General features: G+C 61.2%; 2 protein-coding genes across 3 annotated transcripts; one reads left to right on the forward strand and one right to left on the reverse strand.

Annotated features, from left to right (window-relative positions):
- The first annotated feature begins 79 nt into the window (after positions 1-79).
- Positions 80-21,940, forward strand: AGBL5 (AGBL carboxypeptidase 5). Of its 2 annotated transcripts, none has more exons than XM_049818383.1 (15): positions 80-439; positions 632-803; positions 2,150-2,316; positions 4,158-4,335; positions 5,273-5,451; positions 6,010-6,568; positions 7,170-7,339; positions 13,159-13,294; positions 14,004-14,194; positions 14,907-15,115; positions 19,933-20,048; positions 20,511-20,557; positions 20,750-20,907; positions 21,261-21,349; positions 21,525-21,940. In XM_049818383.1, the coding sequence occupies exons 1-15, from the start codon at positions 237-239 to the stop codon at positions 21,594-21,596; spliced, it is 2,646 nt and encodes an 881-aa protein (XP_049674340.1). In that variant the 5' UTR covers positions 80-236; the 3' UTR covers positions 21,597-21,940. The 2 variants fall into 2 exon arrangements, with proteins under 2 accessions (XP_049674340.1, XP_049674341.1); XM_049818384.1 differs by having other exon boundaries at positions 344-445.
- An 83-nt stretch (positions 21,941-22,023) lies between these two features.
- OST4 (oligosaccharyltransferase complex subunit 4, non-catalytic) lies at positions 22,024-22,985 on the reverse strand. Its single transcript, XM_049818422.1, has 3 exons — positions 22,769-22,985; positions 22,261-22,386; positions 22,024-22,187 (listed from the first exon to the last, which is right to left on the reverse strand). The coding sequence occupies exon 2, from the start codon at positions 22,383-22,385 to the stop codon at positions 22,272-22,274; it is 114 nt and encodes a 37-aa protein (XP_049674379.1). The 5' UTR covers position 22,386; positions 22,769-22,985; the 3' UTR covers positions 22,024-22,187; positions 22,261-22,271.
- Positions 22,986-23,514: the final 529 nt, after the last annotated feature.

Consider the following 23,514-nt stretch of genomic DNA (forward strand, 5'->3'; position numbering starts at 1 on the left):
GTGGGGGCGACGAAGGGTGTGGGTAAGCGGGGCGTGGTCAGCTGTGGTGGGGGCGTGGTCAGCTGGGGGACGCGGCCCTAACCGCGCTAGGGCTCTCGTTGCCGAGGCGCCGTCCAACGGGCGGGTACGTTGCTAGGGAGCGGTGGGCCAATGGGCGTGCGCGTTGTTGTTGCTAAGCGGCGTGGCGGGCCGGGCCGGGCCGGTGAGATGAGCGGGGCCGCGGCGGCCCGACAGCCATGGAGATCCGTTGCGGCGGGCTGCTCTTCAGCTCCCGCTTCGACTCGGGCAACCTGGCACACGTAGAGCAGGTAGAACCGCCCGGGGCGGGGGGCGGTGGCGGCCCCGCGGTCTGGGGTGCCGCTCTCCCCGCCGCCGACTACGAGTTCAACGTCTGGACGCGGCCCGACTGCGCCCAGACTGAGTATGAGAACGGCAACAGGTAACGGTACGGCGCGGGGGGTGGCTGGCGGGGTTGAGGGGCAGCTAGCAGGGTCAGGGATGCCCGGGGGGGGCTTATGGGGTCTGTTCCCCCAGCCCCGGGATCTGAGAGGCTGGTGGGGCCGGAGGTGGTCTGGGGAGAGGGGGGACCGGTGGGGTCAGGGGCTGACCCGGCTCTTCGGTCCCTCCCCAGGTCCTGGTTCTACTTCAGCGTGCGGGGGGGGGCTCCGGGGAAGCTGATCAAGCTGCACATCCTGAACATGAACAAGCAGAGCCGGCTGTACTCCCAGGGCATGTCCCCCTTCGTGCGGACCCTGCCCGTGCGGCCCCGCTGGGAGCGCATCCGCGAGCGGCCCAGCTTCGAGGTAGGGGCACCGGGGATGGGGGCTTCTGCCGGGGGTGGGGGGGGTCGGCTGAAGGGCAGTAACAGGTAGGGAGAGGAGGACCCTTTGTTCAGGGTTGGGGGGGCATCTCTGGGGCACAAACACCCCTCACTTACCAGGTCGGGGTGATCTCCAGTCCTGCGTGGCAGGGCAGGATGGCGCAGGTGAGCGGCTGGTTTGTACTTTGGCAGGGCCAGGGGAGGGGGCAGGGGGGTTAGTGACGAAGCCCCTTCCCGCGGCTGAGCACTCAGGAGCAGAGGACCCAGCAGCTCTCTTCTCTGCTGGCCAGCTCGGGCTGGGGTGTGGGCTCTTGCTGGGCGATTTCCCTGTTGCATGGCAGGGGTAGCCACAGAACTGCTCTCAAAGCACACCTGGTGCTCCCCTTCCTGTTCATCAGTTGTTGGAGTGGCCAGTAAATGGCTCTTTGTGGCAAGCCACACGACTTCAGGTTGCTGATGCCCCTGCGAGGGGAGCGGTGCTGGCCACAGGGCAGTGGGACGAGAGCCCAGGGAACTGAAACCAGCAGGAAGAGCCATAGCAGCAGGTTGACTCTCACACCCCCACTAAGCCGTTTGGGCCTCAAACAGGAGTTTGCTGGTCGTGGCATTTTCTGTCTTCGGTCTGGGTAGGAGCTGCCTGGGGGAGAGTCACTTGCAGGTGCTCTGGGTTGTCCTTGCTCTGTGCATACTGCTGTGGGGAGGCAGCAAGCCCCCCAGCATGCCCCCCCCGCTTCTGCCCCATGGAACAGGGGCCAGAGAGAATCTCCCATCCCCTGACATAGGACAAGATGACGCTTGATTTGGCCCATGCCAGCACCAGGGAGAGACACAACATACACCTGAGCTTTGTAGCACTCGTTAACTTTGTGAAGTGTGCTGAAATAGAGTAGTTATTGTTCTGTCTCAGAGTGCTGGCGGGTGGGTATGAGGACTAGAAGGAAAACCCTGGGTTTCCCAGACAGCTCTGCCCCAGAGCCAGGCATATGCCGAGGCTTTGGCACTGCTCCAGAGACCCGAGTGCTGTGTGGCAGGGCAAGCAGGGAACCAAAGGCTTTGTAGGAAAGAGCGTGCTGTTTCGGGGATCTGAGCGAAGCAGGCTGGGATCTGCAGGGAGCACAGCTTTGATTCCCATGCAGTTAGAGAAGGGCAAGCAGCTGCAGGTACCACCTGATACATGAGAGAACCAGCGTGGCAGTGCTGGAGGAGAACCGTGGGGCCTGTGGTGGCCGTGGCTGCCTGACCTGTGCCTGGGAGGTGGCTCTGTGTGCCCTCGGCTGGCTGCTCCTCGGGTTGTCCCTTTGCTCAGCCTCTGCTTTGTGTCTGTCCCAGATGGTGGAGACGCAGTTTGTGCTGTCCTTCGTGCACCGCTTCCTGGAGCACCGTGGTGCCACCACCTACTTTGCCTTCTGCTACCCCTTCTCCTACACGGAGTGCCAGGAGATGCTGGCGCAGCTGGATGGCCGCTTCCAGGAGTGCAGGCACATGTCTCCCAGCAGGTGCGCACCCCCCCACCCCATTCCCGGCCCTCGCCCGCTTGGCTTTGCCCCTGCTGTGAAAGTGCAGTGTCATCTAGCTCTCGCTGCAGTGGGGTAGAAGGTGGAGGGGGGTATGTGTCTTCGTGCCCCCCACTGCCCCCTGGTAGTTGCCTGATGCTTGCTCCTCTGGGCCCTAGCTCTGCAGGGGCAGCTGCAGCAGCTCCCGCCAAGCTCCTAAGCACATGCTTCCGAGGGGCTTCCAGAGCGGCCTTTATTGCTTCGGACCAGATCCCACTAGCATTCCTAAGGGCAAGTTCCCATCAGGCAGAAGAGGCTTGAGGAGGGGCTGTAACAGAGCTGCAGCCCTTGGTTTAACGAGAGGGGGTTCTTGGAAGCCAAGATCTCGTTTGCTTTCCACCTCCTGGCTGCAGGAAGGTCCGGGCATCTCTCTCCCACTGCTCCCTTCCTCTGCAACTGCTGTCACAGAGGGAGATCTCACTGCCAAGAGCTAGCCTCAGCTCTGGGCTCTTTGTGGATGGTGCTAGGAAGCTCCTCTGATCTTAAGGATTTCTCTTGAAAGTCAGAGGAGAAAACGCCTGGCTGAGGAGGACAGAGTCAGTTTTCAGGTGCCTCTGCAGATAACTGCCCTGCAGCCCCTCCTGGCCCCAGAGAGTTTCCGTGCCGCCAGGCTGGGATTGTAAATACCTTTTCTTAGACAAGGGCTGAGCAATGGCTTATTGAAAGGAGTTTGTTCTTAAATAGTCATGCAACAGAGAACTATAAGAATGTCAAAATCTGGCAGTCAGTTGGCAAGGCTCTGATGGCACTATATCATAGTCTCCATGGGTCAAACTCACCTACTGACGCAAGGGCCCTGAGCCCCTTGGGTTCATGGGAGGGCTGGGTGGTCCCAACCAAACCATCCCGGAGGAGGCCCCGGCTCCCTCAGCACAGCGGGAGCTGCCGGGGGCCTGGGTGGGGCCATCAACAGGGCAAGGAGGGATCTCCATGCCACGCAGGTGGGTCACACACAATCATGACATTGAATGCCCGAGTCCGAGGCCGGAGGCTGGTCCTGCAGCAGCACCCGGCAGGCTGTCTGGTGCCCAGGCTGTTGGTGACCCTGCACACATCTCGCTGCTGCTGGGTGCTGCCTTGGCCACAGTGGGCTCCCAAAGGACAGGGGGCTGTTGCCTCCCCTGCCCATCCCAGATGACGCCCTTGGAGGTGGCCAGCCCCTCTTGCCAGCCAGGGTTTATTTCCCCGCCATAGTAGTCTTGTGCTGCCACGGTGGGATGACCTGACGGCCACAGGTACCTCTGCTGGGTCTGGCTGTGCAGGAGCCGCTCTCCTACTGCTCTCCACAGCCATGGAGGGGGCCGGGCAGCATGACCCCAGGCCCTGAACCACCACTTTTTCCTCCAAAGGAATCCTCCTCGTGATCCAGGTGTACTCCGAGGGGAGCTGGCAGTGACCAGCTCAGCCATGGGTGCCTGCAGGCAGCAGGAGAGGGTTTGGCGGTTTTGGTCAGGCTAGGGCTGTTGAACTCCTGGGGAGCAGAGGGAGCAGAGCGAGCAGGGACGCCGTCCTGGACAAGCAGCTAGAGGCAGAGCTCAGGGCTGTAGGTGCGGAGAGTGTCCCCTGCCCAGCTGGGAGCCCCCTTCGCTCCTTGAAGGCATCTCCCGCAGCTGCCCACGGCAAGGCTCGGCGCCCTGTCCCTCAGTCCACAGCCCAGCAGCATGCTCAGCTGGGATGGCAGCTGCCCCAGCCAGCCTGCTTTCTTCCGTGGTGGGGAAGGCTCCGACCCGTGCCTTCCCAGCTGACTGGGGCAGGCTGGCTGAGTGTTTCTCCTTGCCCTGCAGCCCCCTCGACTCTGTCTATTACCACCGGGAGCTGCTCTGCCATTCCCTGGACAAGCTGCGAGTGGACCTGCTCACTGTCACCTCATGCCACGGCATGCTGGAGAAACGGGAGCCCCGGCTGGACAAACTCTTCCCAGACACTACCACTCCCCGGCCACGCCGCTTTGCAGGGAAGAGGGTGAGCTGCCGCCACTGGCTTTGGGGCTGTGTTGGGGACAGCAAGCATGGTCAGCAGTGTGTGGTGGCCTGTGTGTCAGGGCCTTACTGCCACCCTCACATCTGTTATTTGAAAAATGTCATGTCCTGGAGGGCTGGAGCGTGGGGAGTAGAGAGTCTATGAGATCCTGCATCAAGGTGTGGGAACTGGTTGCCTGCCAGGAGCCCCAGAGCATCTACTCAGCACCTCGAAATGCCCTCTGGTAGCACCACACGCCTGTTCCTCAGGGCAAAAATTAGGGTCTCATTTCCTAGGAGTTTTATTCTGTCCTTTTAACACTGTTGTTCTGTTAAGCTGTGAAGAAGCTGATGGAAGGTCTGTATTTGGGGTGTCAGCCCCTGCTGCAGTAGGTGGGCCCTGCCTGCTGGGAACAGGGATGGGCAGGGAGCTCCTTCTGTGACCAGACAGAGCTGGGATGGGCAGCTGGGTTGCACCACACATGCATCTCTTCCTGAGAAGCTCTCACCATGAGAAGGGTTTTTCAGGAGGTGCTTTATGTTGTCGTTGCATTCGAGCTCATTCCTGCTCTGTGGGATCACTTGGGGCTTTTCCCTGGGGCGCTTCTGCATCTCTGCTCCTGTGCCGCCCATGCTCTGGTTTCTCTTGGTAGCAGGCTGCGGGGCTTCTGTCCCTTTAGTCTCACACAGGGATAACCTTATTCCAAGTAGGACCTAGGGGAGGCACTGGGCAAAGAAGCCACTGAAAACTGTTGTGTTGCTGCACCCAGTACCTAGTTGTCTGCTCCACATAAAGACCTTAGCTGCGTGTTGGGCAGCATGGTGCCTGGCTGTGGTGCAGAGGGGGGAGCCCCAGGGAACGCTTGGCCCCTCGGCTAAGCCATTGCAGCATCTTGGGGCAGGCAGGAACCTGCCCATTGTCCCTGTCTTTTTACCCTCAGGTGTTTTTCCTGAGCAGCAGAGTCCACCCAGGGGAAACACCCTCCAGCTTTGTCTTCAACGGCTTTCTGGACTTCATCCTGCGGGAGGAGGACCCCCGTGCCCAGATGCTGCGGCGGATGTTCGTCTTTAAACTCATTCCTATGCTGAACCCTGACGGGGTGGTGCGGGGCCACTATCGGTGAGTGAGCCCAGGTTGCAGCTGCAGCTTCACTGGGGTCCAGGCTGAGCTGTTTTCTTCTGGTTTGGAGCCTGTTGTGCATTTCGTGGTGGCTGGGAGGAACAATCCCAAGATTCTGCATCTGTAAAATGAGCCGAGGCCTGCAGGCTACAGCAACTTCTTCCTGCTACTCTCCGGGATCTGTGGCAAGGGCTTGGGGCTGCTGTTGCCTGCATAGGTCATCTCCTGGATCAGGGCTTTCTGGCTTGGGTAAGCAATGCTGCCCTGTGCATTTGAGGCACTCGGATGCTGTCCTGTCCTTGCTCTCCCTAGGCCAGCTTCAGGGAGGAGGGAGGGAGATCACTCAGGGCTCTGCCTTGCTGAGGCAAGTGTCACACCAGGAGACAGGTTCTCAGCTGCTTTGGGGTAGAGTCCATTGCCCATGAGGGGATGGTTTGGTCAGTTGTGCTCCAGGATAGAGCCCAAAGCCTCGGCCGTTTTGAGTTAAGGTCAGATCTGCCTTGGCAGAATGGACGGCGTTGTGCAAAGGACCTCATATCTCCTCTGCTCTCTCCATAGAACTGACTCCCGTGGGGTAAACCTGAACCGCCAGTATCTCAACCCTGATGCTGAGCTGCACCCCGCAGTGTACGGGGCCAAAGCTGTCCTCCTCTACCACCACGTTCACAGCCGCGTCCTTCCGGGCTCTCCTGACTGGAGGACATATGTCTCCCCACTCAGCACCAGCTCATTAAGCACAAAATCTTCCAACCATTCCATCTGCAACAGCACCCCGTCCCCGGAGGCAGCCCTGTCGGAGCTGGAGAAAGCCAATAACCTCCGCAACTCACCCAGCACCTGGCGTGCCAGCACATACTTCAGCCCTTCTCAGGAACCCCGGCTCTCGGGAGTGCCTGCCACCGAGCTGGGTGGCAAGGACCAAGCTGTCTGGATCCTCCCTTCAAGCCACACCGCGGAGCACTGTGAGGAGGAAGCCAGGAGGCCTCCACCAGCACCTCTCCCCGAAACCATCCTGCCCCAGGATAGTGGGCTGGCCTACTACGTTGATCTCCATGGGCACGCCTCCAAGCGCGGCTGCTTCATGTACGGCAACAGTTTCAGTGATGAAAACGATCAGGTGAGGGCAGGGAGTAGGAGTACAGAGGTGCTGGAGCAGGCTGGGACCCTCACAGCTCTGCCCCATCTCCAGGGTCCCAAACGCTCCCTCCCACTGCTGGGAGAGGGGGTGGCATGTCTCTGTCACACCCTGTCGGGACAGGGGCTGGGGTGCAGAGCTGGCTGCCCTCTCTGCTTTTGGTGCTTGGTGGGGTTTGCTCTCCCTTTCCCCTCCCGGGGCCTGTGACTGGGGCAGCTGCAGCAGGTCTCAGCTTTCTCCCTGGCAGCTGGTGTGGGGAGGACAGAAAAGCTACCCCCCTTCTCCTAAGGGATGAGAGGGTGGGGGAGAGCTGTGCTGCTGGGCTCCCTCCTCTCTGCCTCCATGAGCAGGCTGTCAGGAGAGCCCAGCTGCTGCCTCTTCCTGCTGGGGATGGGCAGGGGGCAGGCAGGGGTGGGCAGCATCCCCCGGGCAGGGCTGGAGCATGTGAGACTCTGGAATTGAGCAGGGTGGGCCCAGCCAACAGCCCAGTGCATCCCAGAGCTTGGCACTGGTAGTGCTGGAGCAGGACAAACAGCCAAGGGCTCTCCTCAAAGTCACCCATGTTCCTTTCTGTACATCGCAGGTGGAGAACATGCTGTTCCCCAAACTCATCTCCCTGAACTCACCTCACTTTGACTTCACGGGCTGTAATTTCTCGGAGAAGAACATGTACGCCAAAGACAAACGGGATGGGCAGTCAAAGGAGGGCAGCGGGCGAGTGGCCGTCTACAAAGCCTTGGGGATCATCCACAGGTAGGCAAACCTCTGCTCACTTGCTAAATGTCCATCCCAGCTGATCTGGCCCAGTTCCCCTCTGTCCTGGAAGGGTGTGGTCTTCCTAGAGGCAGGATGTTAAGGAAAGTTGAAACCACTTCTGTGGGGTCAGCTGTGCCCTGCGCGGCTCTCTGGTGGGGTTGGAACTGGCCAAGAGTAGTGTTAGGTGCTCGGTGTAGGCAGAGGCCAGGACCCGGCTGTGCCAGTTTACTGCCGCGTTTGACTCCTCCTCCTCTTGCATCTCCTGTCCCTTCACATCCCTCCTGCAGCTGCTCTGGCTTCTTGTCCTCACTGTTGTAGAGCTGCTTGTGCAGCACTTTCCAGGAGGAATTCACCTCTTTCCCAGATGTTTATATTTGTAATGAGCTGTAATTAAAACCTGTTCAGTTGTAATGGGCTCAGCTTCCCTAGACCTTGCATGCAAGATTGCCATGCAAGATTCCAGTCTCAAGCAATCCGTGATTCTGTGGGTTGAGGATATTCGTGTGACCTGTAGCAGCCACATGTGCCTCTCCAACAAGGGGTGGGATATTTTTGGCCTGTTTGTTGTGGTTGCTGGGAACATAAAAACGGCTGAAGCAATCAGCCCAACAGCCTGTCTTACCCTCTTCTGGCCCCAGTGGTGGCCAGATGCAGATGCTGAGGAAAAAGTGCAAGAAGTGTATAATGCTTCTTTAGAAGATGCCGCATTCCGCAGGAATCTGCGGTTTGAGGAAATGTGGGAGCAGCACCAGGCTTCCTACTGGCCCTGGACTTCCCCCAGAAACCTCTGCACCCCTTCTCCTGTGAACAGCTGCTCTCTGTGGGTGCAGTTTCATTTTGCTGGCTTAGGCTGGTGTAGGACCAGGCTGCCCGCAGTGATGGTGGCACCCTTGACCCTTGGCTCCTTTCTTTCCCCCTTTTCCTCAGCACTTGCTGTGCACTCTGTTGCTTCTCTGTGCCTGGCCACAGGGCTGGGTCGGAGAGCCTGCTAATTCGGCTAAAACCAACCCTGCAGTAACAAATACACGAGTTTTTTAGGCTCAGGTTCCTGTTGTAGTTTGCTCTGTGCCCATTTGCTGTGGCTGGCAGGGAACAGCCCATGGTTAATCCAACAGCGATATCACAAAACACAGTGGGGGTTCTGCTGGTGTCTGGAGTTCTCTTGTTGCCCGTGCTGCGCGGTACTGTACAGGCACGTTGGATGGGGAGGAAGACTCTCTGGTTTTCTGCGGTGTTAGCAAGATGAGCTGTCTCTGAGCAGTCAGACAGATGCAAGCAATCCTAGCTGGCAGCTCCCAGTCACCCTCTTCTCCTTCCTGCCTCTGGAAACGTGCTCTGGGAGCACTCACTTGGTGATTTCACAGGGACCGAGGGGAGGCTGACCAGCCGCTTGGTCCCTGGCTGGTCTTTTGCGACAACAGATGCAATATTTGCCTTTCTTCACCCATCAGGAACCACCCCCCACTCCCCGTCATCTTCCACAGATGACTGAGAGGAGCCCCACAAGGACCTCAGCAGCCCCTTGGCACCCTTGGGTGCTGCCCCTCAGGGCCCATGGGCTCACATGGGAATCTCCTGAGAAACATGACCCAACTTGATTATTGTCCAATTCTGGTGCTTTTCCTCCTGGAGCCTCATCTCCAGGCAGAGCGATCCTCCCACCCCACCCGCTGCTTTCTGCACTGGAGCTCCATCATGAGTTCACTAGCAGCCAGCTGATCTCCTGGCCTATCTGTGCATCTCACTGAGTGCAGGGACGGACCATTCCTGCAATTGGAGGATGCTGTCCTCAAAAAACTGCCACCTTTCCTAAGCTCCTTTGTCTTTCAGAACTGTCTCCAGTGGGATCCCCCTTACTGGTGCACTGAATTAGCTGAAATCTGCTCTTCTGAGGCCCAGAGTCTGCTCTGCTGCTCTCCTCCCTTCAGGATCATGAACTCCACTATTTCACAGTCACTACAGACAAGGGTGATGTTTATTATCACATCCCCAGCTGACAAGTTCCTCCTTGTCCATGATCCAGCTGTGCATCACCCCTGGGTGGCCCATCCAGCACCCGTAGACCCATATCAGGAAGTAATTCCCCAACACCCTCCAGTGATCTGGAGGGCTCCAGGACTTCCTGGGGGATAGAAGCAATACTTAAGAGATGATTTCTTTTATATTTTTTCTCAACCCTGCTGAGCACAGGAGAATTTCTAGCACACATCACATTGTGTGACAGACACACACAGAGTAACCGGGTGCCGTGTGCAGGTATTCATCAGGTACCTTAAAAGCCATTAGGTTTTTTTTCCCCACCTTGAAAATGCTGAGGGTGGAGAGAGGTCAAAGCTTGGAATAAAGAACACAGTAAGACAGCAAACAGAGAAACTGGAAGAAGGGCAGACCCCAGTTAGTGTCCTTGGGGTCAGTTTACAAAACTTGGTGCCCAGCAGGACGCCCAGGTCTGTCTCTGTGGAGCTGTTCTCCCCCAGCTGGCCCCAGGGTTATTCCTCCCTGCAGCAGGACTTTGCTTTTCCCGGTGGGAAAGTGGGGAGGTCCCTCCCTGCCCCCTCCTCCAGCCTGGCAAGTCCCTCCCCAGGGCAGCATGACCCGCTGGAGCATCAACCCCAGCTCTGCATCCTCTGCAGTCTTGTTGGGGGCACATGCTGCCTTGGCACCTCGGGCACCAGTGAAGGGGCTCAGCATCCTGATATCCGGTACTGACCCGGGGCACACCGCCAGTGCTGGGGTTCCAGCTGGGCTCTGAGCCAGGCGCATCAGCCAGCGTCCAGGCCACCTCCCCATTCCCTGGCATTGCCTGTCCTTCATCTGCTCACCTGCGAGGGTGGGGTGGGACATGGTGTCCAAAGCCATAAGCCATTGCCCAGGGCTCTCCCTCGGCCTCGGAGCTGGCCATTACATCATCAAAGGCTGCTGGGGTGGTTATGCATGATTTCTCCTTTGTAAATCTGCTGACTGGTCCCAGACACCTTCTGTCCTTCCTGGGTCTCCAGGACTCTTTTCCCCATCATCTTCCTGGGGATCAAGGTGAGGCTGACCAGTCTGTGGGTGCCTGGCTCTGAAAACAGAGGTGACGTTTGCTTTCTCCCTGTCCTTGGGACCCACCTTGGTCACCAGGACCTCTCTGAGATAATTGGCAGCAGCCTCACCAGGATGTCAGCCACCTCCCTTGGCACCCGTGAGGGCGTACTGCCGGGTCCCATGGAGCTGTGGTGTCCCAGCTGTGCAGGTGTGCTGAGCTGCTTGCCAGTGATGACTGAGGTGAAGAAGGCATGGAGTACCTTGGCCCCTGCTCCAGTCAGCAGCTGGCTCACACTCTCCCTTGTCTTCCTTCTGCTACTGATGCACCTCTAGAAGCTGCCTTGTAGCCCTTCTCATTGCTCAACAGATTCAGTTCTAGGTGGGCTTTGGCTTTCCTAGCCCCATCGCTGCCCATTCAGACAGCATCTGTGTCCCTCCCAGGTCACCTCTCCCTTCTTCCAACTCTTGTGCAATTCCTTTTTTTTTTTTATCCAAGTCCAATCGGGAGCTCTGTGTTCATCCATGCAGGTCTCCTGCCACCTTTACTTGACTTCCCACCTATCTGCATGGGCTGTTCTGGAGTTGGAGGAGGTGAGCCCTGAAAACGAATCGGCTGTCCTGGCCCCCCTCTCCTCACCAGGGCCCTGTCCCTGGGGACTCTTCCAAGCAGATCCCTGAAAAGGCAAAATCTGCTCTCCCTACGTCCAGGGCTGTGATCCTGCTTCTTGCCTTGTTCCTTTCTCTCAGGCTGCTGAGCTCCAGCATTACATGGTCACCACAGCCAAGGCTGCTCCTGACCTGCACACCCCCAGTCAGTTTTTCTTTGTCTGTAAGTATGAGGTCCAGCAGTGCCCACCCCCGATGCCTGTGTTGGAATAGCCCCCCCAGGCAGGAGGCATCCCGTTGGGTTGATGAGGAGATGAGGCACCTCTTGACTGTGCTGCAGTGCTGGAAGTGTGCGGCAAGTTCCTTGGGAGGTTGGTGTGTGCTTTCTACTTTCTGGCTCCCACTCAGGGGGAGATTGGTAAGTCTCAGCCAGCTGGCAATGTCAGCCCAGACAAAGTCCAACTCTCCAACCAGGCATGTATTCAGGATTTGGCATTTTTTAAAGAAAATTGGTCATTGTTGTCATTAATAGGCAAGGTTGACATCACTGTAGTATCGTGGCTCCAGGGCACCAATCTTTTGCTATTTCGGTTTAACGAGGCTCAGCCCTGCTCTGGCCCCCTGAGCTGAGCTCCTGCCTTGCTCCCTGCATGGTACCTTGCCCTGGCAGCCAGAGAAGACTGTCAGTCTGTCTGTCAGTCCCCCCTCCCTCCCTGCTCTGTCTGCAAAGTGCCAGCACCAAGCTGCTGGGGCGTAGAATGGGCAGTGCAGGGCTGGGAGCAAGCAAGGAGGGGGCTGTGCTGGGCTACAGGACCCTCTGTTTCTGGAGAGGGGTGATCTGGGGCCCCTTCTCCAGCCCTTCCGCAGCTTGGGGGGTGCACACAGGGAAGGGCCCCTGGCCCTACGGTGATAGCCTGGGAACCAGTGGCTGGAGCCCACGGCTCTGAAGCCCACTGAGCTGCCATGCTGGTTAGCCCTGTGGGTGCCAGGACAGCATCGGCATGCTGCGGCAGATGAAGGCAAGTTTCTCCCGTCAACAGGCTGTGGGGGATGCCCCTGCAGCTGGGCCATTTAACACCTCCCTCACACCAATCTCCCTACAAGGCTTCGCCTTTGCCAGTTTTATTGAGTTTCCTCTGAGAGTTCCCACTTCCCTGTGCTCGTTACACACACTCCCGCTATCAGTTTGCAAACTATCAGGATACACATCCTGGCCATATGTGTTTTTGCAAATCCCTCAGCTCCACGCATTGGCTGTGCAGCACGTCCGAGCCCGCACCTCCCTCCCCTCCTCCACCACTGATCTCCTTTCCACTGCACGCTCCCAGCTCTGCTGGCAGCACACCAGGCTGCTCCTCTGCACAGGGCTCGGAGGCACAGACCTTCAGTGTTGCACCCACCACTCTGTCCCAGTGACTTCTCACTGGGTTTTCCCTGGAAGTAGAGAGACACAAAGATGGCCCTGTGACTCTCTTGCCCCTTCCCTGAAGTCCTGCAGTCTGTGCCACGTCGATGGTCCAGTGTCTCATTGCCAGAAAATCGGTACCGCTTGAGGCTTTGCTCCTGGGGAATGATGTGCCACCCATTCTCCTGTGCCCTTTGTGAACCTCTTGCCCTGTCCTTAAGCACGAACTCACCAGGGATGACTGTAGACCCTTTTAGGATAACCAGAGAACATCTTTTGGTAGTCGCTTCACCCTGAAAAGCATTTGGGGTGTCCCTAGCAGCTCTGGGTGCCTTGACTGTTGATTTAAGGTAAGAGGTGGGTACACTGGCACTTTGGGAGATCAGTGCTCAGCAATAGCTGGCCACTCCTGCTCTCCACCTGCCCCTTAGCCAGTCCTTTCTTTGGCATTGATTTCAGAGTCCAGTTCATTGACCTGTGACACAAGTGCCTCTCCTGTCCTCAGCACACCACTGACTTCCACCTGATGGCCAAATGTTGATTTTTTTACCTCCTTTATTCCTACCTCAGCAGACGAGAAAATGCAGTGCACGTGAAGCAGGTCGCAGCAAGAGCTGCGGCTCAATGACAGGAGCCACGTCTTCTCTCCAGACTCCCCAGGGGAGCCTTCCCTCCCAGGGTTGGGGGACAGAGTGTCTTCTAAGAGGCAGCAGTAGTGCTGCTGTGCTTGGGCAGCGGTGGATTCATCAGGTAACGTGGGCTTTCTTGTGCTTCACAGCTACACACTGGAGTGCAACTACAACACGGGGCGCTCAGTGAACAGCATCCCCGTGGCCTGCCACGACAACGGGAGGGCCAGCCCGCCGCCCCCTCCTGCCTTCCCCTCCAAATACACTGTGGAACTGTTTGAGCAGGTAAGGGGATGCCCAGCGGCAGAGCGGCTGGGTGTGCACAGCCCTCCCCTGCCCTGGGTGCTGCAGGCAGGACTTTCAGCTCCCAGGAAGAAACTCTCACGTTCTCTCCTGCTTCTGCACTTGTATGTCCCCATGAAAACAGCGCAACTCCTGCGCTAGTCCGTGGTGCGGGTTTGGAGAGCTGTGTGAGAGGCAGGGTGTTCTCAGTGTCAGTGCCGTAACCTGTTGGTTCATCCCAGCCCACACCAGTATGCGGGACCGTCTGTGACTGCCCCCACCACTAGCCCCAGCCCCAAAATGCTTTGCCCTCTGGCTGGACTGGAGGCTTCTGCCCTCAGCCTCTGGGGCATCCCAGGGTTGTCCCTGTGCATCTCGCACCACTGCTGACACATGTGGTCCCTGGTCCCTCCCTGCTGAGTGTAGGGCTGCCTGCTTGTCTAATGCCTGCAGCAAGAGGCAGCAGGTCTTGGTGTCTGTGGGTGCCTGACTCGCCCTGGCCCTGCGTCCGTGCTGTGCACCTAGAGACTTCCTGTGGGAACACTCCTCCCACCAGGGAGCTCGATCGGAGTCTGTAATGGAGTTGAAATGAGCTCAGGGGGGTAGTCTGGAATTTGGGGTTGGGTTTTCTTTTCTTCCTTTGTTTTTTCTGCCTCAAGTCCTAGAGTTGCTGCTCTTTCTCGAGGCCTTTCTCACCAGTTGCCTCTTGCAGGTCGGGAGAGCCTTGGCTGTGGCAGCACTGGACATGGCAGAGTGCAATCCCTGGCCCCGGATCGTCCTGTCAGAGCATAGCTGCCTCAGCAACCTGCGAGCCTGGATGCTGAAGCATGTGCGGGGCATGAAGGGCACAGGCGGGGGCCCACGGAGGAGAGGAGGTGCCAGGACCCCCCCCAGGAGCTCCACGTAAGCGCCTGCCAGGTTGAGTGTTCAAGAACTGCAGGATAACGTCAATTAGAGATGATAAATGTACTCCAAGTGAGTTACCCTGCAGCTAATGAAGCCAATTATTTGCTTGCTTTCCTACCTTGTTGGGGTCCGTGCTTGTCCCTGCAGAGTTTGCTTTGTGAAGGGGCCTCAGCTCCAAGTCATCGTCAGGCCAGGGGGGCACGCAACCTTGCAGGGTAAAGCTGTTTGGGATTTACCTGCCCCAGTAACCTGGGAAGTGGTTATCTGCCTGCAGAGAGAACCAGCATCTCTTCTGGTTCTCCTCCTCCCCAGTCTGGTCCAGTGCTGGACTGGGATGGATTTGGGACTGGGGGTGAGGGAGTGGGAACTCTGAAACCATGCTGTTGCACCAAGGTTGCCGGGACAGCGATGTACAGTGTGGGGGACTGGGGTCTGCTGCTGCTCAGGGACATCCCCTTGTGACATGGGCTCTGTTCCTGTCCCCTGCTGCCTGCCAACCGCTGGGGAAGAGTCCAGGGGTCTGACAGAGATGGTGTCTCTGCAGCATCAGCAGCCTAACGCTCAGTGCCTGGGCTGGAGACGACGAACCCGCATGGCAGGACTGGTGCAGAGCCGGCTGGGAAGGAATGGGGGTGCGCAGAGGTGGCCGGTGGGGGGACCCCCTCCCCACAGAGCCAGGCTGAGCCTCCTCTTTCTCATCCCCTTCCAGCGGGCTTCCCACCTCAGCCTCCGATAACGCCCTGTCCCGCATGAGGAGCTTCAGCAATGGCACCAGCGGGAGCGGCAGCAGCCAGCAGGACTCGCCGCAGATCAAAGCCTCCCCCAGCTTCACCTTCAGCTGCAGCAGGCCCTCGGGTCCGGCTGCTGTGAGCCAGAGTCTTCAGAAAGGCAGCACCAGAGCCCCAGCACCGGGCAGAGGTAAGCTGGGCTGGGGACCTCTCGTGTGCTTGATCCAGTACCTGTCGAGCTGCTGTGTGAAGCCACAGCCCTGAGGAGAGCTCTGTGCCAGCGTAACTGTGTGCTTTGACGTAATAAAAGTGGGTTTGCATGGAAGAAGTGCGTGTGAACCGCCGCCCCCTCCCCTCGGAAGGGTCCTGGATGCCGTGCTTAGCTCCGTGCTGTGTCCCAAGCAGAGCAGCCCTGGCTGAGTCAGGACAGATGCCACACGGCAAGACCCGTGGCTCCTCCAGCCCAGCTTCTGCAGGGAACCAAGGGTGCCTAGCCGAGCTCCTGCCCAACGGCTCGGCAGCCCCTGGCTGGGCAGAAGCTGCCTGCCACTTCTGTTGCACCAAGATTAGAGGGACTCTGTCTTCTGTGGGCTGCCGGGCAAGATGGCCCTTCCCGCACTGGTGGTGCAGGGGCCAAGGGGCTTCTGGAGAAGCCAGCACAGAAAACCTCCACTCAACTTCCCGAGGCCTCAGCCGCTCCCAAAGCATTTCCAAGGCCTGCAGGGATACACCAAAGTGCCTTCTCCCTTCCCAGGCACCTGCTGAGCAGCAGTCGATCATGGCATATGACTGTGGTCATGGTGAGGCAGGCTAGCAGAGCTGTAATTAGTCACTGGGGGCTTTGAACACACAGCGAGTCCTGTCCGGTGGGGGCCAACTCGCAGCGCCAAGCTGCCTGCACAGCTAGGAGAAAGGCCCCGGCTTACCACCCTAACTCTGGCAGCGGGAGGGTGCCAAAAATAAGGCAATGCTGGCTTCCTCGCCATGGGGCAGGGGGCTCAGCACCACTGCAGGCTGTGGCAGGGCAGGCAGTGCTGCTCCAGGCCCCTTGGGGGTTCAGAGCTGCAGCTGGCTGGCCGATGGTGGGGGAAGCCCCAGTGCCCTATGCTATTCTGTGGGCTGGTCCCACAGGCCCCCAGCTGAGGAAACGGGACTGGACTGGGAGCCCCAGTCTGCTGTGGGGCTCTGGAGGCTGGTGAGCACCATGCTCTGAAGTATCCCAGTGCCCAAAGATCAGAGGTGTGAGAGAGAGGGGCCGCTTTTGGGGCGGAGGGGGCTGCCTGTGTGACTCTGGGTGTGACTCTGAAGCTGTCGTTGTGTCAAGGCTCTGTGTACTGGTGCTGCTCTCGGGAGAGATTGCTGCGTTTCTGACTGTCGGCTTGTTTGTCGTGCTCCGCCTGTGTTTCTCGCGTCGCTTCGTCCTCCATGTTTGCTTTCCAGCACTTTGTAGTGACTGTTTCTTATCTGCCATGAGAACGTGGTGGGGAGGAAATAAAAGGCTTATGTTCTCATGGGCACATTGTAACGTCTGTTCCTTCTGCCATGCATGCTTGAGCCACCCCGGAGCTAGCGGGAGCAACCCACTGGCCCGATCCCCAGCTGCCGGGGAGTCGGTGATAGTTGGGCGCGTGAGCAGGAACAGACCTTGTGGAGCTGGAGGGGAAGAGCCTGTCTCCATGGGATGGATCAGCGTCATTCTGCCTCCCTAGCCTGCACTCTCCGCTTGCTGGCTGCCGGCGTGGTAGCTGGGTGCTGTCTGCACGGCCTCATCCGGCAAGGGGAGCTGTGACCGGCAGAGCCAAGTCCCTGGTGGGATGCTGTGCCCTCGTGCTGGTGGAACCCCGGCTGCCTGGCTTGTGGGACTGGGATGTGGCTCTTCCTTCCCTGCCCCAGCAGCACCTGGCAGCTTGACCTTCTGTGTGCCTGCTCTGGCTGGCAGCAGTTTTCCCCGCCACCTCAGCCAGTGGTGCCAGCGCTCTGAGCGTGAGGGCCCTGGCAGCACTGGCACTGCCATGTCTGCGCAGGGAAATGTGGCCCAGGAATGCTTTGACCCCACGGCTTTGCCTTACAAGCACCATGCCACTGCCCTCTGGTCAGGGGTCCCATCCTGGGGTGGTGCCAGGATGCTGTCACAGACTCTTCCTTCCCCAGGCAGCCAGGAAGGAACTAGGAATGCTCTAGATCCTGCCTTCAGCCCCAGCTGCCACCAGCCAGGTGTGATGAGGTGATGGTTAGATGGCACAGGATGAAGACACTGTGCCCCAGTCATGTTCCATCCTTCCCGTTCCTGCACATGTGCTGCTGAGATCTTTGTCCATCTGGAACAGGCAGGAGCCAGTCCCCACAGACAGGACATCATGCCCAGCCATCCCCACTGGCCATGCCCCGAGGGTGAGGGGAGGCTGCTCTCCTGCCGTGGCCCTGCAGGACAGCTGTCCCCTGGTGATGGCTGGGTTACACGGAGGAGGATGTCCCATCCAGGACCTGCTGCTCAGATGGGGCCCCTGACAAGTGTCAGAGACATGTCCTGCTCCCAGCTGCTTCCTCCGAGCCTTGCAGGAAGGGACCCCTTTCCTGGTGGGCTCCAGCCACAGCCCTCTGGCATGGCACAAACCTAAGCTGTCTGGTGGCCACTAGGCCCCCCCTGCCCTGCTGTCTCTCCACTGTGCCACCCAGCAAGCCCTGGCTGTGGCCGGGACCGGTGTCCCTGCAGACATGGTGGAGAGTTTACCCAGCCGGCTGCAGGGGTGCAGCCCTCACCAGTGATCAGCAGAGCCACGGGCACTGCCGGGCCAGGTCTTGTCTGGCAGCTGCCATGTCTGAGGAGCAGTGGTGCCCAAAAAGGGGGCCAGGGAGGGGAAGGGCAGGTCTCTATGCGAGTGCGGGAGGAGAGGGCACAGCCTGTGCCTGTGCAGTGCTGCCGCAGGAGCCACTTTCCCAGAGGGCTGCTTTGTCAGGCTCCCCTCAGACACCTCGTGCTCCAGCCCCAGTCCTCTCCACAGCTCCTGCTCCAGCCTGCCTGCATCGGCCAAGCCCTGGGGAACCCGGAGGTGAGCTGTGCTCTGCACAAGGCCTCACGAGTGCTGGCGGGGGCAGGGGGGAGTGTCTCTGCAGGACCCCTAGTGACCTTCTTGTCTGTGGAGCCTCAGCTGCCCTGGCCTTTGCTGGCTGGAGTTCATCAACAACTTGTACCGTTTCAGTTGTGATGATTCCAAGATTAAGTTGTCACTCCCCGGTACCATCCACTGTTGCCTGTAAAGCCCCACCACCCAGAGAGTGCTTTGGCACACCGCAAACTTGCCCCAACCCAGACTTTGCCACAGCCTGGCTCCTGCCTGCTCCTCCTTACAGGGTCTCATTTGCTGTGGAGTCCCACTGTTGTTTGTGGCTTACTCGGGCGTTTTACGTGGTGTCCATTTCCCAGGGGACACTGTTGTGGTTTCACCCTGGGGGCCAGCTCAGCCCCCTGCCGTCACCCACTTGCTTGCTCTCCTGATGGGATGGGGGAAAGAACGAGAAGGGTAAAAGGGAGAAAACTCCTGGGTTGCGATAAAGACAGTTTAACAGGGAAAGCAACCCTTGCCTGCACGCTGCGCCTTCCCTGTCCCCCTCCTCAGCTGCCGAGCGATTGCCGTAGGCGCAGGACAAGCTTGTCAGTGCTGCCAGCTCGGCCAGACAGTGTGCAAGTGCTCTTAGGGCTGATCCTGTCTGATGCCATCAGTGTGGCTGGGTGTACTGGTGACTCATGCCCAGCATGCTGCCGGCCTCCGTATTGGTGCTGCCCAGCCAGCCCCAGCCCATTCTCTCTGACTGCAGGGTTCTGCGTCTTCCCTCCAGCCGCCTGAGCTTTCTCTTGCTCCATCTTGGCAGCCTGCACGGCCCCGCTTATGAATTGCAGCCCTTGTGGCATCGGTTACTTCCCCAGCCCAGTGCTGCCTATGGCTTTGCTGAGGGCACCGTGGTCTTACCCTGCCCAGCCGTGCCTGCCCCTGCCTGACTCCCACACCACTGCCGAGTGCCAGCACGGGCGCAAACCCCAGTCCTCAGCCACAGCCTTGTCCTGCAGCAATCAAGCCATCTGTCTGGTGCTGCTGCCTCTGGCTCCAACTCTGGTTCCCACCAGCGGTCCTGGCCCCATGCTGAGCTGTCGAGTGCCTGTCATGGTCCTCCCTGCTGGCACTTTGGCAGCTGCCAAAGCGGCTCCTCTTGCTCTTCGGCTTTGGGGCTGTGCCTCATGCCTGTGCCGTGGTGGGGTTCCAGCCCCACCGAGCAGCTCTGTCCCAGCTTTCCTGGCTAAAAGGAAACACAACCACAGCCAGGTCTCGTGCAGGACGGGGGCTCAGTGCATGGCTGCTACAGCCACAGGGAAAGGTGGCAGCATGGGGAGGCAGCACTGCTGGGGGGCCACTGCCCTGGGCACACACCAGCCTGTGCCTGGGTGGGTCTGGGCAGGTGTCAAGCCCCAACGGCCACCGCAGGCCAGTGTGGCTGCCAGGGGTCCTGGCTCCTCCTGCCAGAGCTGCAGCAGCTCCATGCTGCTGCTAGCACCACCAGCACATGGGCGTCTGTGTCTCTGTTCCATCTTGTGCCGCGCTGGGCCCTGGCCCCTCCTGCACGCTCACAGCGTGGGCCACGTCCTGCCTGCACGGAGACTGCGGGCAGAGCAGTGCCGCCGTGCCTGCCGTGCCCAGCCCACCAGCCACCGAGGCTGCTGCAGCTGCCCAGGGCACAACCAGCAGCTGTGGCCGGGTCAGCTCCCTGCCTTTGTGGGCCAGGCAGCTGCCCAGTCACAGCACAACTCGGTGAGGGCTCTGCACCAGCCCCAGCACTTCCCACCGCAGCAGCACGCAGGGTTTGGCCAGGCCATGCCAATCTGCACCGCAGCGGTTCTGTGTGCCCAGGACAGGCAGCCGGTACCCCTGCTGCAGCTCATAGCCCCCCTTGCCGACACTGGCACATCCCTGGCATCCCTGGCATGGGCTGAGCTCTGTCTCATTTGTCACACAGGGACCCTGCTGGTGGGCGCCCGGGCAGCGCCCAGCACTGGCACCAGCCACGGATCACGGGAGGCCCAGCGCGGCGTGGGAGAGCCAGCGGCTACTCACAGCACAGCACTGCTACAGGTACTGCTGGGCACCGGCAGGGCCTGGGGCGGGGAGCCTGGGGGAACAGCAGGGCCCTGAACCCCCACTCTGGCGGTCCCTGAGCCCTGGGAGGGGTCTGCCCCATAACTCTGCCACCCAGGCCTGGGGGATGTGGGGCTGAGGAATACCGGGGGAACACCAGGCCCAGGTTGTGCTGGGAGCTGGCAGACTCCCCTGGAGCACGTGGGGCACTGCACACCAACAGCCCAGGCTGGCTGGGGAGGCTTCTCTAAAGAGCGTGGAGATGCCCATCTCTGGGGCTGAAACTCCTGGTCTGTGGGGCTCTTCCAGGAGCTTTTGCCTCATGTGCATTTTTTCTGAGCCGTGCAGACACCACTAGTGGCAGGGGTCCAGTTCTGTAGGACCCCCAGCAGCCGTGGGGGGTCCCACAAGACCAGGGACAACCACCCCTCCTGGGCACTGACCCTCCCCTCCCTGCAGGCACTCCCGAAGAAGCTGGACACCAGGAGAGCCCCAGAGCAGCCCAGGTAAGTGCTGGCGTCAGCTGCGGCATGGGACCGTCCCACGGCATGGGGTCGTCCCTCAGCCAGCCCAGAGCCTGTGCCCACGCCGGGGCGGCAGCTGCACCCTCCGCCCCAGCGGCATCCACCAGCCCCGAGAGGGGCTGTAGCCCCTCACTCCCAGCAGCCCCCTCAGGAGCGGCATGTGGTTCTCCGCAGCCTGGGGGGGCCTCCCCTGCGCCCCAGCAGGATCCCTGTGCGGAGGAAGGGGGCAACGACCGGCCAGAGCCTGCTGGGGCTCCACGCTGACAGCACCGCAGCCTGCCGGGCCGGGAAGCACAGCCACGGCGGGCCCTGGGCCTCGCAGCCTCTGCCAGGTAGGGCACGGCACAGCCCTGGTGCCAGGGCTGCTGCAGTATCCCCTCCGGCAGGGTCTGGCACAGGGTTGGGGGTCCACAGCACCCATCCTGCATCTGGCCCTGCTCACCCTGGCACCGGAGGGCACTGGCACCCCCTGGGAGCCCCTGACATGCTGCAAGAGGCAGAGGGGGTGCGGGGGCCTAGGACCCCGACCCCCCCCCCAGGCATGGGGGTTGTGGGGGCAGCGCTGGTGCATAAAGGCAGCCCAGGGGATGCCCTGGCCTGGCCCTATGCTCTGCTGGCGCTGGGAGCACCCGCCTGCCCCGTGCCTGTGTCCCACCAGTGGTGACGCCAGTCTCTGTCCCTGCAGGACTCTGCCAGGAGGCCCCCGCACTCCCCGGGGGGGTGCAGAGCACCGAGGGACTCTTCCTGTGCGGGGGCAAGGGCCTGCACCCCCAGGTATGGCCCCGTGGCATTGGGGGGGCTGCAGTGTGCGCAGGGAGACCTCAGCCCTGCTTTGCCATGTGCCTGCAGGCCCTGGCCAGGGGCCGCGGTGCTGGGGAGGGGGCTCCAGCCCCTCTGCCCTGGCCCCCGTGGCCGCAGCTCCTCTCCACCCCGCTCTCCCACACCGCAGTGCCCACCAGACCCAGCCCGTGCCTCGCTCAGCTCCTACCGGCAGCTCCTCTCCTTCTGCGCTGAGGCCTGACCACAGCCACCAGCACTGGCCCTGCTGCTCACCGGGCCCCACGCCGCCAGCCTGCACCGTGTCTGCACCTGTGCTTGAGGCAGGGCCGGGGCACCCCCCCACAGCTGCTGCGGCCCCCCCAGACCAAGGCTGCACCAGCGCAGAGCCTGAGCCATGGCGGCACCAGGGGCCCCGGACCTGCTCTGCCGCTCAACCCCCTCCCTGCTGGGCTCCAGGCACAGCCGCTGGCTCGCGTGGCACCGTGCCTAAGCCCAGGTGTGGCCATCATCTCCCAGGGTGCCGGGGCCAGCTCACGCGTCTCACCATGGCTCACCGCAGCACCCACTCCTTGGTGACAGCGGACTCCCACCCCAGGATGGCCCCACTCCTCCCCGCGGGACCGGCGGAGGGACCTGGCACGGGCGGGAGATATTTTTACATCACACGGTTTCCTCTTGTATTATCGTGTTTCCGTTAAAGTTTGTTTGGAAGAAGCACGGCCTCCCGCCTCAGCGTGGCACCGCGGCGGGCACCACCACGCTCTGGGCGAGAGGCCGTGCTCAGCCAGGCCCTGCTCCACCATGGCACTGTGCGGCTCAGCTCGGCGCAGCCCTGTGGGGGGAAGAGGGGTGAGTGGTGCCGGCGCGGTGCCGGTGCCGGTGCCGGTGCCGGTGCCGTGTCTCACCGCGGGTGCCCTCACTCCTGCTTCTTGGGGTTGTTGACGGCCACGTAGTGGTAGAGGACAACGAGGAGGAAGAGCGAGACGCCCAGCATGTTGGCGAAGATGGCGAGCTGCACGTCCGTGATCATCCTGCGGGGGGGGGACGACGGGACGGGACACGGGACACACGCGCTGCCACCCCCCCCGCCGGGAACACCGGGGCCGGACCCTCGGGCCTCCCCCGTCGGGTCCCCCCGCGTCGGGTCATCCCCCGGGCCCCCTCCACCCCCGACGGGACCCCCACCCTGGGGCCGGACACCCAGGCCCCCCCCACCCCCGGCGGGGACCCCACACCCCACCCCGGGGCCGGTCCCCCCCGCCTGCCCCTCCCGCCTGAGACCCCGGGGCCGACCCCGCGACGGGACCCTTGGGGGCGGGGGGGGTATGGGCCCCTCCCGGCCGGCCCCCCCCCGGGCCTCGCGTGGGACCCCAGCGGGGACAGGACGCACCCCCCCCCCGCCCCGGTACCCACGCGCTGCCGGCCCCGCCGCCGCTACCGACACGTCTGCCTGCGCCGCGCGCGACTTCCGGCCGCCGGGCCCGGCGGGAGGGGCGGGGCCTCGGGAAAGCGGCCCGGCGGGGGAGGTGACGTCACGCCCGCCTCGGGTTCCGCGGTGGCGTCACGGCCCTGGTCCCGGCCACGTCGTGACATCACGGCTGCCGGCGGGCGGTCGCCTCGGGGCTTTCCTCACTTACGCGCGCAGTGACGTCACAGCTCCTGCCCTCTTCCCCCCCCCCAGCCTTGCGGTGACGTCACGGCCCGGCTCCCCCGCCTTGAGGCCCTCGGCAGGGGCCGGGGGCGGGGCGAGGGGCGGGGGCGGGGCTGGAGCCCCCCGGGCGCCACCGCCGCCTCCATACAAGGCCGGGCGCGGGGGTGGGGGCGGGGCCGGGGGCGGAGCCGGACGGGGGCGGGGGGGTGCCCCAGGGCCGCCGGGGCTAATTGTGGCCGCTGGGGTGTACTGGGGCGCGCTGGGGCATACTGGGGTGTACTGGGAAGTGCTGGGGCGTTCTGGAGTGTATTGGGGCATTTTCTGGGATGTACTGGGGTGTGCTGGGGTGTACTGCGGCATTTTCTGGGATGTACCGGGGCGTGCTGGGGTGTACTGGGGCATTTTCTGGGATGTACTGGGGTGTGCTGGGGTGTACTGCGGCATTTTCTGGGATGTACTGGGGCGTGCTGGGGCGTGCTGGGGTGTGCTGGGCTCGGGATGGGCCAGG

The sequence above is a fragment of the Accipiter gentilis genome, chromosome 16, assembly GCF_929443795.1.
Source record: "Accipiter gentilis chromosome 16, bAccGen1.1, whole genome shotgun sequence".
NCBI classification, from domain to species: Eukaryota; Metazoa; Chordata; class Aves; order Accipitriformes; family Accipitridae; genus Astur; species Astur gentilis.

Coding starts and splice junctions, on each gene's coding strand:
- AGBL5 (XM_049818383.1), top strand. CDS start 237: ATGGAGATCCGTTGCGGCGGGCTGCTCTTCAGCTCCCGCTTCGACTCG. Junction 2,317..4,157: donor AGGCACATGTCTCCCAGCAG/GTGCGCACCCCC, acceptor CTTGCCCTGCAG/CCCCCTCGACTCTGTCTATT. Junction 20,908..21,260: donor GGCCTCGCAGCCTCTGCCAG/GTAGGGCACGGC, acceptor CTGTCCCTGCAG/GACTCTGCCAGGAGGCCCCC.
- OST4 (XM_049818422.1), bottom strand. CDS start 22,385: ATGATCACGGACGTGCAGCTCGCCATCTTCGCCAACATGCTGGGCGTC.